Below are 14,449 nucleotides of genomic sequence, written 5' to 3'. Positions count from 1 at the left end.
TTGTCTTTTCAACAAATGTGTTGGAAAAGCTGGACGTCCATGTGCAAAACTTCAACCCATACCTCACATCTTATACCACCATCCCCCAAATTAAAAGGGATCCTAGGGGAGCCTGGTGGGCTGCCGTCTATGGGGTCGCACAGAGTCGGACACGACTGAAGCGACTTAGCAGCAGCAGCAGCAGCAGACCTAAATACAAAATGCAAAACTTTAAAATTCCTAGAAGAAATCAAGAGAAAATTTTTATGACTATGGGTTAGGCAAAGATTTCTTAGGATACAAAAAGCACAAAGCATAAAAGGAAAAACGGATAAGTCAGAACTTGTTGAAATTTAAAACTTTTACCCTTTAGAAAGATTTAAGACCTGTGGGAATTTAGAGGATATGAGCACTAATTCTGCCAGGAGTTAACTTTCACAAAGTGATTTTGAAGAGGGTCTTCAAGGAGAACAAAAAGTATCTACTGGACTAAAAAACTGAGGAGGACCCAGGGAGAGAAAAACCTGTTCAAAAGGAGCTTGATTCTGAAAGGCGCTCACAGGTCCAAGGAACAATGAGAAACTCAGCTGACACAGATGAGGGGAAGTGGCAAGAGTGAGCAAAGAGTGAAACGTGGAAAGGGAGAACTTTTACACATTATTTTAATTTTTTTCCATGGAGCACCAAGAAGTATTTCAAAAGCAGAGAATTAATAATTGATTTAAGAATTCCATGGGCAGAGGAGCCTGGTGGGCTACAGTCCATGGAGTCGCAAAGAATTGGACATGACTGAGCAACTAAAAAAGCAAGAGAGTTCCAGAAAAACATCTATTTCTGCTTTATTGACTATGCCAAAGCCTTTGACCGTGTGGATCACAATAAACTGTGGGAAATTCTGAAAGAGATGGGAATACCAGACCACCTGATCTGCCTCTTGAGAAATCTGTATGCAGGTCAGGAAGCAACAGTTAGAACTGGACATGGAACAACAGACTGGTTCCAAATAGGAAAAGGAGTACGTCAAGGCTGTATATTGTCACCCTGCTTATTTAACTTATATGCAGAGTACATCATGAGAAACGCTGGGCTAGAAGAAGCACAAGCTGGAATCAAGATTGCCGGGAGAAATATCAATAACCTCAGATATGCAGATGATGACCCTTATGGGAGAAAGTGAAGAGGAACTAAAAAGCCACTTGATGAAAGTGAAAGTGGAGAGGGAAAAAGTTGGCTTAAAGCTCAACATTCAGAAAACAAAGATCATGGCATCCGGTCCCATCACTTCATGGGAAATAGATGGGGAAACAATGGAAACAGTGTCAGACTTTATTTTTCTGGGCTCCAAAATCACTGCAGATGGTGATTGCAGCCATGAAATTAAAAGACGTTTACTCCTTGGAAGGAAAGTTATGACCAACCTAGATAGCATATTCAAAAGCAGAGACATTACTTTGCCAACAAAGGTCCGTCTAGGCAAGGCTATGGTTTTTCCTGTGGTCATGTATGGATGTGATAGTTGGACTGTGAAGAAAGCTGAGTGCCGAAGAATTGATGCTTTTGAACTGTGGTGTTGGAGAAGACTCTTGAGAGTCCCTTGGACTGCAAGGAGATCCAACCAGTCCATTCTGAAGGAGATCGGCCCTGGGATTTCTTTGGAGGGAATGATGCTGAAGCTGAAACTCCAGTACTTTGGCCACCTCATGCGAAGATCTGACTCATTGGAAAAGACTCTGATGCTGGGAGGGATTGAGGGCAAGAGGAGAAGGGGACGACAGAGGATGAGATGGCTGGATGGCATCACTGACTCAATGGACTTGAGTCTGAGTGAACTCAGGAGTTGGTGATGGACAGGGAGGCCTGGTGTGCTGCGATTCATGGGGTCGCAAAGAGTTGGACACGACTGAGCGACTGGACTGAACTGACTCTTCTTTTTTATAAAGATAAATGTGATCACAATATGGAAGATGGACAGGTGCAGAGACTGATGGGAAGGATTCTAATGAGAAATCTGTTGCAATAGGCCCAAGCAAGAGATGATGAGTCCTCACAGAAGAGGAGGCAATGCGTAAAGGGAGAACTTCAAAGATCTATTAATAAGGATCAGGTTGATGGTGGTGGTTTTAACTAAAAATGAGATAATAAGAGTCGTCTAGAAAAAACTAGTTCTAGATTCATGTTTTATAACAGAGATTATAAAAGATTTGCTCTAAGAACATAAGAGGGAACATAACATAATTGCAAAGTATTCTGAATTGAGGGAGAAGAATGTAAAACCTTACTGTGATTAGCTACATCTGTTATTTTCTGACTTTAACAATAATTTTCCAGTATGCTAATTTCCCTGTATAACAAAATGAGAATTCTTCAGAAATGTTTTAGCAGACTTAAAACTTTTGCTGACAAATATATTAGCAGACATTTATGTTAATAGATTATTTGGGATACCGGCTGTTTCATATCACTTTATTAGTTAAAAAGATGGTCAAATCTGTAGAGAAGCTGAAAAGTACATCACAAAACAAGGTTTAACTCTCTATTCATACACAAGCAGTAGGCAGGAATACAGATGTTAGAACCAGATAAACCTGAGTATGATTTAAACCTGAATATGGATTCCAACTCTGTCATTTACTAATTGTATGGGCCCAGACAATTCATTTAGTCTGTTATATCATCTGTATATTGAAGATAACAAAGCACATCTCACGATATTGCTAATAGTTCCTAGCACAGAGGTGGTAGCTATTTGACTGTTATTTCTTCCTTAGCATGTTCTTTAAAACAATAACTTTTATACTGCTTAACAATTGTTTACATAAGACAATGCTTCTCAAAACAGTTCCTTAAAATGCTCCCTTAGCTACAGAGAAAAGTGAAACATACACCTAAGGATCTGGGCATATAGTATGAAACCAGTGCAAAATTTTTAAAGTTTTGACTTAATTATATTAATCTGCATGCTGCACACAAAATAACCAATTTAGTAGCTAAATGTTAATTTTTTAGGTAAAATTAGCATACAAAGAAAATATGCCAGTTTATATATAACATGGCCCACAATATAATGTCCCATATCCATGAGCCACTTCAAGATGTCTCAGACTAGAAAAATCTGGATAGTGCACTATGTAAACTATGTTGCATGTGACAAAAAGCTGAATAAAACCCAGAACTACCCAGTCTAAAACTCAGAACTTTCCTAGAGGCAGGGAACATTTAAAAAAATAAGTCTAAGATATCTGCCTAAGCATTGTCTTGAGAAATTGTAGACTTGCTTCAAGCTAAGAAAGCATAAAACTTGTTCCAGAGCCAGAAAAAAAACCCAGAAAGCCATAATTATGAACTTCAAATTTAAAACTTTACCTGTTTTCTTCTTTTTATCAGAAGTAGCGTCTGAAGTATTTAAGGTGGTAGAGCTGCTTTTGTAAAGATCATGACTGCATACTCCAGGCTCATCTTCATCAGAAGAAAGCGAAGATAAATGTTCCAAGTTTTTAAGCTCGTTGTCCAGTTTTTCTGACGGACTGTGAGCCGCAGCCTCAGACACTAAAGGTGCGGGGGTCGCAGCTGCAGTCTTTGGAAGTGGTGGGGGACAAAATGCACGAACGGTCTGTGTTCCTGGTCGCCTAGTCCTGTTAGGCATTCTCACAGCAAGAGTGGAAAACTGCTGTTTGGGCCCAGATTTCAGAAAATCTAAGAAAGAGGCAATAAATCCAGTTTTGACTTCTGGTTGTTTTTCCTCTACTTCTTTGATCTTCTGTCTCATTTTTTCTTGATGCTGATAACTATCATGGCAGCTTTCCGAGGAAGGGGGAGTATACGGCAAATATATATCTGTTCCCCTTGGATTCTGGCGTTTGCCTTGGGCAGGTCTTTTCAGCTGTTTCTGATGACTGTTGTCTTCCTCTTTAGGGTGCCCTTTTCCTTTAGTTTTCTTCTTCTGGAGGTTAAAATGCATTAAATCTTGGTTTTCCTCTTCAATCTTGACACTGACTGTCTCCCCAGGCGGGGCCATGGCCAACACCGCAAGCGTATTCCTAGAGGAGCTCGCCGACACAGCACTGTCATCGCCGCCTAAGGCGAACTCGCTCTCCGATGTAGCACTCTCTCCACTTATGCTCCTACTACTGGAAACGAATTCTTGATTTCTGTTATTATTTAATGTACTATCAACAGCAACTTCACTGTCTTCTTCAGGTTCATGACTGGTTGCAGACTGTTTCTTGAATGGACCAGAACTTTGCTCCTGCACTTCATGACCTGGTCCGACCACTGGTGAAGTTACTTTAGAAGCTTTATTTTGACCAGGTACTTCAACATGTTGTTGATCAAGAGTCATCTTTGACTGAAGAGTAGGTACTGGTGAAAGGTTTACAGTAACTTGATTTCCATTTAAGGAAATATCATTTATATTTGGTGGCTTTCCTACTGTAGCTGCTATGGAGTTAAAATCTGATGTCACATGCCCAACATCCAATGACTGCTGAAAATGAGATTTAGAATCACCATCGTCAACAGCAGGAATGGTTTCATTTGAAGTTGACTTGGAGAAATCAGAAGGTGTGACCCCACAAGCTGCTGCTGTAGCTGCTAAGATATCATCTACGTTTGATAAAATATTTCTCTCATCACTGAGGAGCATTGCCTCTGGGAAACATATTGATCCAAGAGAAACAAAATGATTCTTTGAATCATGTTGAGTTGTTTCACTAAAATGGCCCTTTGTTGTCAGATGTTGCTGTAATGGTTTTGAAGAGTCAGAAAGGTCCATTTTCATAATTTCAGAATTTTGAGGATGGAGTTGCTGCTGAGAATGTTCGCCATTGCTCCGAATAATATGACCATCCATTTGAAGGAAAGGATGCACTAATTGTTGAGGACTTTGAACACGCTGTACTTGTAAAGATGTCTTTATTTGTCCTAAACTTGCCTGCAGTATTGACTGCTGAAGAATTTGTAGATCACAGGCAGAATCTAAAAGGACGTGTGTATTAGGAAGAGATGCCTGATGGCCGTGCCCTAAAGCATTGTTTGGAATTTGAATCTGAGATGAGGCATTAATTATTTGATCATGCTGCTCCTGGACCTTGGCTTCATGTACCTTCTGTATAAGAGAATGCTGCTGGTTTAGGTCTTTAGTATTCAACCGTATTTGGGGAGTTTGCATTAAATTAGTTGTCTTCTTAATATCAAGGGTTGCAGAACTATTGACTTGGCCAATTTGTTGGTTAAGTTGTGACATTGAACCAACTATGTTTTCTTCTTTTTTAGACCCTTGTAGAGCAATACCAACCACCTGATCTTCAAGACAGGAATTACTTCTGATTATGCTCTGAGAATATCGGTCATCTGCCTTTGATACCTTATAAGCTGACTCTGGAACGTTCATTTCCCCATCAGAGATCCTTGAGGTTGATGACTCAAGAGATACTTGTGGCTGTAATACCTGTAAGTCTTGCATTGGAAAATCATCCTCTTGTTTTGAAGGCGTATAAACATTTGAGTCAAGTTTTCTTTCAGCGTAAGACTTTGGATCAGGGGAAGGTAGGTTATTCTGTAAGGTCTGACAGTGAGTTGAGGTCGCAAAAGATGATGACTGGACAGCAGGCAAAAACTTTTGGGACTGGGGAGATGATGACCCTTGGGTCTGAGCATTTTGGGAAGAATGCATAGAAATAAAATTCTGAGTTGGACTAGCATCTGGCACATTCTGAGCCCGAGAGGCAGAAGAATAAGAAAGAGAAGGGGCTGTTAATGTGAGGGACTGACCTGAAGCATAGCTTTCTGAAGGACTAACAACTGACAAAACTTGTGACTGAGATGAAAAACTAACCTGTGTCTGGCTAACTGGTGATAAACCCTGAGAATGACCAGATGAGTAACTCTGAGACTGGCTATCTGAAGATGGATCTCTTGTTGGAGCAGGGTAATTCTCATTTGTAACCGAAGATAACACCTCTTGCTGATTAGAAGAATAATTAAGTGTTGAATTTTCAGAGGTTATAGTCTGAGACGAGCCAGAGAAAGTCAATGTTTTATACAAGGATGGCAACTTCTCAACTTTGCTGGACCTATAAACCTGTGAATGAACAATAGATGGCACATTATGTGGCTGTACTAAACCATAATTTTGAGACTGACTAACTGATAAAAGGCTTGGTAGCTGCGCTGTAGAATAAATTTGTGCTTGGCCTGATATTACAGAACTCTGGTTATGTAAAGGTTTGGAATAGCTTAGTGTTTGCACAGGAGGAATTATACTTGGAGGTTTGGGGGACTTGGTTGATGCTAGTGGTTGTTTTGTAGAACAGCTTTTTACTTTTGCAGTAGGAGGATACCCTGACGATGGAATTGCAGATGAATAGGACTGAGCAAGTTCCACTGAGACCTGGGAGGGCTTCTGTTGCAATCCTCCACTGCTCACCTGAGTAGACTCTCCAATTGGGCTACAGGATAAAGATGACTGCCTGCTTGTTTCCTGAAAATTAACCCCACTTGCATTTGATAGATAACTGTGTAAGGAATGCTGTGAACCAGTCAGTTGTGTCTGAATAGACTGGGTACCTGAAGGCCGCTGATGGTGTTTAATAACACTACATTCTCGGAGAAGAGCTCTTTCAATGGAAGCAGTAGGACTAGTAAAGAGAGTTGAACCGTAGGCTTGAGGAGTTTGCTGGGCTCCACCAAGTGCTGAAGGCAACAAACTAAACTGAGGTTGTAAAAGATGGGGTGCAGACTCTTGAGCTGAGCGGTACGTTGAAGACTGAGGTGGTATGCTGTTACTTATCGCAGAACTGCCCAGGCGCTCAAATGTCAAAGCAGTTGGAACAGTTCCCTGGGAAGTCTTGATTTGAAGCAAAGGATCATGAGAACTTAAAATTCCATTTGATGTAGTGTTAAAAGTTGAATCCTGAAGCACCAAAGGTGAGGTGGTAGCAAAGTTTCTATTGCTGAAGGTGGTAGGATGCTGATAAGCAGGGACGGCAGGGGATGGAAGTGTTCCAGTGGTTGGCAAAGGTCCAGTAACAAACAGCTCAGTTGGTGCTGAGGAATGCATACCTGTGAAAAGAAAACAAATACACTTATGCAGCTATAGCACAAACACTTCTACCTGTTCTCATAATTCAGACTTATAAAACTTACATAACCTTTAATCCATCAAAATCTCTTTAAAACTGCAAAGTCTGACAAATTAGTTCTGCATAGAAATTCTAAAAAATACATTTCAAAATAGCTAGTTTTTATAAGGCAAAAACAAAACTACAAAGGTATCAGCAATCCATTTCTATTATTGTTATATAAACATGAGATTATACATATAGTCAGATAAATCATTTGAAACTTACGAAAATACTAAATATATATATCATCTTTAGTGATTACTTTACCCTGACATTCCCATGCAAAACACCAATGAACAAACTAAAATGTTCATAACATTAAAACTGAAACCAAATTCCCTACATTTAATGTAATAAATATATCTAAAACTAATAGTGAGGTTAACACTGCAAAGTTTCTTTCATCAAAATACATGTATTTTTTAAAAATCCTTGCATTTCAAGTTTTGATTTCCTATGAACAACTTCCAATAACAATAGATGCACGCTTATCACAAAAAGCTGATCAGAAATTAATGAAGTACTGTCAAGAAGAGATCGTTAACATTTCAGGATAGCAGTTTAGCCACTTACAGCCAAAGTAAAACCATGTATACCTTTTATGATCCAAAAGTTCCTATAGAAATTTAGATCTATGGAAATTTACCCTATGGAAATAAGTGGACACAAAGATTCAAACAAGATACTCAGTACAGTTATTGTGAATAACAGGTAGAAACAACCTATATGTCCATCAACAGGAGACTGGTAAAATAATTATGGCATATCCTAATAATACTGCTGCTATAACACTGCTTAGGTGAAAATACAAAAAAAGTTTTGATGTACAAAGATATCAATAAAGAGTAAACACTATTAACTCTTCTCTAAAAAGCAGGACTATGTTAGGAACTAACACTTTTCATTTTATATACCTTTTAACTGTTTCTTTTTTTCCTTAATTTACTTATTTTTGACTGTGCTGGGTCTTCGCTGCTGTGTGGGCTTTTCTCTAGTTGCGGGGAGCAAGGGCTACCCTCTAGTTGCCGTGCGTGGGCTTCTCACTGTGGTGGCTCCTCTCGTTGCGGAGCACAGGCTCTAGGGCACATGGGCTTCAGCAGTTGTGGCTCCCAGGCTCTAAAGCACAGGCTCAACAGTCGTGGCTCTCGGGCTTATTTGCTCTGCGGCATGTGGGATCTTCCCAGATCAGGGATCAAACCCATGTCTCCTGCATTGGCAGGCAGATTCTTTACCACCAAGCCACCAGGGAAGCCCTAATTGTTTCCATTTCTTAAATTTTTATGTTGGAGCAAAACTGATTAACAATGTTGTGTTAGTTTCAGGAGTATAGCAAAGTGATTCAGTTATACATGTACCTATTCATTCTCAAATTCTTTTCCCATTTAGGTTATTTCAGAATATTGAGCAGCATTCCCTGTACTGTATGGTAGGTCCTTCCTGGTTATCTATTTTAAATATAGCAGTGTATACATGCCAATCCCAAATTCCCAATTTATCCCTCCCCCACCCCCACCCCCACGCCTTTCCCCTGTAATGGTAAGTTCAATCTCTAAGCCTATTTACGTATTTTTTTAGTGAGCTTCCATTAAAATTTTTTTTTCCCCATTTTGAAAAAATAGAGGGGAAAAGGTTCTCTGGCCCTTTTCAAAAATATTCTTCTTTCACTTCTTTCCATTAAATGTCAAAAAAGTGGGAATTCCCTGGTGGTCCAACAGTTTGGACTCGATCTTTCATTGCTGGGGCCCAGGTTTAACTGGTCGAGGAACTACGATCCCAGAAGACGGGCAGCAATCAAGAGTATTACAACTACAAGGACAGAAAACATCTAGTTACTCTTGAAACAATAAATAATGCTTAGAATTAACTAAATATATGTAATGTAAAATTATTCCAGGAAGCAATAAATAAAGCTATTGTATTTTTTAATTTTTTTAAAAAATATTGTTTTATGCCATACTAACACATTGTTTCTTTAGAAGCAGAAGTTTCTCAGACATACGGAAAAGACAGCTGTATTAATAGAATCTACATCAGAATAATAAAATATTTCCAACAGCTATTACTTAAAACTACAGTTTTTAAGATGAAACCTTAAAAAAAAAAACTAATCTGTCATCCTGCAAAAAATAAAAATATACACAAACAATTTCAAGGGGTAACAGAAAAATGAAATAAGAAAAATAAAATAGAAAAGCACATAATATAATAACATCAATTTGTGCTAGCTTTTATTAAAGAATAACTTATTCCATTCACTTAAGGTAACTTTCCTAACTAATGACGAAATCAGTTCTAAGGTTGCTTTTTACTCTACCACCTATCCAGTCTGAAGGCACTAAAACAGAACTTAATCTTTCACCAACTTCCCCAAAAAAGATAAACATGTAAAGTGATAGGCGTGTTAATTAACCAGATGGAGGAATTCTTTCACAATGCAAACATGTACCAAATTACCACAATGTACACTCTAAATATCTTACAAGTTTATATGTCAATTATACCTCTATAAAGGTAAAATGGGGGATAAGGAAAAGAAATTTAATCTTTTCTTCTCTCAAGTAAATAAGTGACTACTTAAATTGCCAGGTAAAAACTTTATATCTAGGATTTACCTTTTAACAATTACCTACCTTCTTCAACTTGTTAGTTGTCAACAGAGTGCTAAAACTGAATTTCTGCTAGTAACAGTTTCTTAAATTTTATCCACTTTAAAATAGTGAAAAATTCCAGGTTTTAAAGTTCACTGGAAAATCAATAATTAACACCACTCTCAGCCACACTACCATCATGACAAGACTATAAAAATTGAATTTTTAGCAGGATTTCTATAGGACTTAAAAATTCTGAAAACAAAGAATCACCTGTCTGCCAGGATGGGGCCCTGAATTGTGGTAAAAGAGTAGTTCCTGAAGAAGCAGCCTGAGCAGTTCGGGATTCAACAGCAGAGAGAAAATTCATCACTGAAGATTCTTTTGTGTTAGTGCTGGCATTGTTCACACTAGTATCAAATATTCCAGAAAGACCTACATTTGAAGATAAAATGTATCCCAAAGTAAAAATATATATTAACATAAAAGGATATTCCTGATGCTATTTTTAAAAGGAATCTCTGAAATTTGAGGCCCTAAGTACTACAACCCTAAACTGCTTCATTTTGAATGGCAAACAAGTATTAATTTGCTTAAGCATAGTTATAATTTAAAATCTATAGAGATGCAGGAAAAAAAGATTTCCCTACTAATTAACTATATAACTATTTCCTATTAGTAAAAGACAAAGCTTTTAATCTCATTTTCATTCTAACATTTCCCATGGAACCATTCTGTCCTGTACACTTTCATAACCCAACATGTGAAAGTTGATTTTCCTTCTTATTCACTAAATGCACCCCGATTCAGGGTATATTTCACAGCAGAATTTTTACCAGTTGGCTGAGGTGTGGCAGCATATCCAGGAAGCTGATGAGAGGCTGCAAAAGTCTGTCTCTGAAGGAGGTCTGTTTCAGAGTTTGAGGGATGTCCTTCTTCATAGCTTAAACTAGAGGATAAAAAAAATAAATGACAAAAAACACACGGCTCAAACCAGATGATCAAAAGAATTCTAGGAAGGCAATTATCAAAAGAAGCATACATCTTTCACTAAATTCCTGACCTATATATCAAGAGATCAAACATGGTCTCATAACACTGTCAAAATGCAGGGGAAATTATTGAAGACATACTAGGAAGAAAAAATGATCCATTGTATTTTTCTTAATTTAACTGTATCTCCAACTAAGTCCTTTTAGGGGAAGAGATAATAACATGGCACAGTGGGAAAAGCAACAAATATCCTGGAAAATAGGACAACTACTATTGGCTTACCATATGATTTCAGTAAGTGACTCTATTACTGTCAGACTCATTTCTTCACCTGTATGAATAAGGGACCCAGACAAGATCATCTCTAAAGTCCCTCTAACATTCTCTGGAATATCAGATAGTTCAAATGAATTGGTAATTAACACTATTTCCCAGTAACTCTCCTCGAAAATTTCAAGCTTATACATTTTGAGAGTAATTCAGAACAAGGTATTTTTCTCCCCTTGATTTTTATTTTGAATATTTTAAACCCACAGAAAAACCGAAATAGAACAAGGAATAATCTATATACCTGTCACTTAAGATTTGAAGACTGCTAACATTTTGTTATACTTGTTTTATCTTTATAAATAACACATATGCTTTTCTTTTAATCTACCTGAAAATAGCTTGCAGATGTCATGAAATTGTATTCTTAAATAATTCAGTGGTATCTCCTAGGAATAGGACATTCAGCTACATAACCAAATATCATTACCAGACTTGAAGAAAACTTAATGCTGTCACTATTGCATGTGATTAACACAGAGGTCGGATTCCAATGTCCCTCAGTTATCAAAATGTTTACAATTTTAAAGCTGTTTGTAGGATGCAATCAAAATTCAATATTATATTTGTTTATGTCTCTACATTTAGAATAGTGTCTCCACTCTGCCCCTAATTCCAGATCCCTTTTGCCTTGACTTCATGACATGGATTTTTTTTTTTATTTTGAGGAATCCAAGTCAGTTGAATGTACTTGAAATGTACTTGTACTATCCCAAATACCAGATTTGTCTGATTGCTTCTTCATGAGAAGTACATAAAGATGCTTTGTAATTATCGTTGCATCTCATGAGGACACACATACTCTCAGTTTGTCTCATTACTGGCGATGTTAAACTTGAAGTGTCAGACCTCTGAATGTAGTTATTTCTTCTCTTCAGAATTAATATACAATTGGCAGGTGTTAACTTTTAAGCCAGTGTCAATAAACTTGAAGTGTCAGACCTCTGAATGTAGTTATTTCTTCTCTTCAGAATTAATATACAATTGGCAGGTGTTAACTTTTAAGCCAGTGTCAATACCTTGTCCCAACAGCTAATGGTTTCAGACACCAACTGTTCATGATCTTTAATTATTGCACTGGAGATTAGAACAGTAGTGCTCTAATTACAGTACTTTCAATATTTAAAAGTTAGCATTCTTCTATAAAAACGAGCATTTCCCCCTGCTCTCTCTCTTATCTACATGATATTCACTTTGTCCCCTCAATCTTGTTTCCTTGTCACATGTCCTCCATGGTGCTCTGACACCTTCTTACCTTCCAGCACAAGATGTTTCAGGTTCATCTTGTTTTTTTATATTCTGTACCAGACATGAAGTCAACCATTTCTAGAAGAAGTCTTTTAGTGGGCAATGACATTTTGAAACCAAGATCTGTGTGTCAAGTATATTCAATGCCTGAGGTGTCATTGCTTTTAGGCCCCTTAAGTGGACAAAGCTAAGAAATATATGTCTTTTTAAAATGATGAGTGCATAATGACAACTTTCACTCAAATCCAATATAGCATTCCTCATCTTCCTACATTTCACACATATTTTCCTTTTCCTACAGTCAGAATCCCAGTTTACACTCACAGATTTACTTATTAGTTTTATCCAAAAATACTTTAACACAGCCTTTACCAAAAACAAAACCATCAAGTAAAAGTATTTGTTCACAATATATTTTTGTCTAAAAATTATGTCCCATTAAGTATATACAGTTAGAATATTGATCCAAAAGTTAAGTAAATTACTTGTATGGCTATGTTATTAATTAGATATATAGGAGTTAGATTTTGCTTTAGTTTGAAGATTCAATTTTAGGATTAATTTAAAATCTATTTTAAACTTTAAAATCAACTTATTAAGGTACAATATAATTTACATACAATAAAGTGCACCTATTTTAAGTGTACAATTCAGTATGTACACATTTGTTGATAAACGTATACACCAGTATAACCATAATCCCAACCAACTTGTAGAACATTCCCATCACAACAGAAGGCTTCTCATGTCCCTTTGCAGTCAATCCATTTTTCAACTCTCTCCTGGCCCCAGATAACTACTGAGAAGCCTAATGTTACTAAAATTTAGGCTTGCTTGTCCCAAATCATAGTCTATACTCTTTTGTACAGGGCTTTAAAAGCTTTCAGCATAATGTTTGAGATTCACTCATGTTGTTGCATACATAAGTAGTTCATTCCTTTTGCTTAAATTATCTGAAGATACTACAATTATGTTTATCCGTTCACTTACAGATGAACATGTGGATTGCTTCTAGTTACATGCTACTATGAATCAATCTGCTATGAACATGTGTATGCGAGTCTTTTGAGGGCATGTTTTCCTTCAAGTTAAATACCTAGAAATGGAATTACTGTGTCGTTAGGTAGGTATGTGTACCATTTTACATTAGCATCAGTTATTAATCAACATTACATTTTTGCTTTACATCCTTGTCACGTGATCTTTTCAGTCTTCTGAATTTTAGCCTTTCTAGGTAGGTAAAGTGGTATCTCATTGTGTTTTAATTTGCATTTTCATAATAACTAATGATGAGGAGCATCTTCTCATGTGACTATTCTTTTAGCTTCTCTGGTGAAGTCTGTCCAAATTTTTGGCTGTTTAAAAAAACTGCGTTGTTAGCGATCTTGGGTTTTAAGATGTTTTTAAAATATAGTCTGGATCCATATTGTTAGATATGTGTATTGTGAATGTTTTCTTCCAGGCTAAAGTTCTAACCAACTGATTTTACTGTGGTAAGAGCACTTCACATGAGAGCCGCCCACTTAAAGCGCACAATGCGGTATTGTTAACAACGTGCACCATGTTGTACAGAAGATCTGTTCATGAATGATGAACTTACTCATCTTGCATAACTAAATCTTTGTATCTGTTGAACAAATAGATACTCCTGTCCTCCTCTGACAGGCTCTCATTCCTAATCTGTACAGCCGGGTCGTCCATGAGCCCTGGGCAGATTCCATATGCTATTTGGGCAAGCTGTCTGGCAATGTCCCGGATGACTTCCTCTTCACTCTCAGAATTTCCCAGCAAGGCGCAAAGCACTGGAAAGGAAAAAGCTGACATTCTGTAGGCAAAGAGCGTGCCCACTTCCAGCAAGTCATTGTTTTTTCTTGTGGAGTATGACTCCCTGATATAGATGTACCAAAGGTTGCTGGTGGTTTTAAATTCACTCATCAGTTCCTGGACCTTTGAGTTCTTTTCTGCTTTGGCAATTATGAATGAAGTTGCTAAAAATATGTACCTAAGTTTTAGTCTGGATGTAAGTTTTCATTTCATTTCATTTCACCACTGGAGGGGAATGGCTGAGTTGCTTGGAAACTTGGTTAACCTTAGAGAAACTGCTTTCTAAAGTGGCTACACCTTTCTGCATTCCCATCAGTGATGTATGTTTGGTAGTTACTCTGCATCCTCAGCAGCACTAAGTATTGTAAG

General features: G+C 37.5%; 1 protein-coding gene across 3 annotated transcripts in view; it reads right to left on the bottom strand.

Moving 5' to 3' along the window:
- The window catches only part of QSER1 (glutamine and serine rich 1), an 82,358-nt gene that overhangs the window by 41,128 nt on the left and 26,781 nt on the right, over positions 1-14,449 (bottom strand). For all 3 annotated transcript variants that reach the window (XM_055549261.1, XM_055549260.1, XM_055549262.1), the window contains exons 2-4: positions 10,525-10,637; positions 9,962-10,123; positions 3,343-7,038 (exon numbers count right to left, since the gene is read on the bottom strand). In XM_055549261.1, coding sequence (XP_055405236.1) covers positions 3,343-7,038; positions 9,962-10,058 — 3,793 coding nt within the window. In that variant the 5' untranslated portion in view covers positions 10,059-10,123; positions 10,525-10,637. The remainder of the gene's footprint in view (positions 1-3,342; positions 7,039-9,961; positions 10,124-10,524; positions 10,638-14,449) is intronic.

Source organism: Bubalus kerabau, chromosome 15, assembly GCF_029407905.1.
Source record: "Bubalus kerabau isolate K-KA32 ecotype Philippines breed swamp buffalo chromosome 15, PCC_UOA_SB_1v2, whole genome shotgun sequence".
NCBI lineage: Eukaryota > Metazoa > Chordata > Mammalia > Artiodactyla > Bovidae > Bubalus > Bubalus kerabau.
The sequence above is the reverse complement of the archived record's forward strand: the minus strand, read 5'-3'. Positions and strand labels throughout refer to the sequence as shown.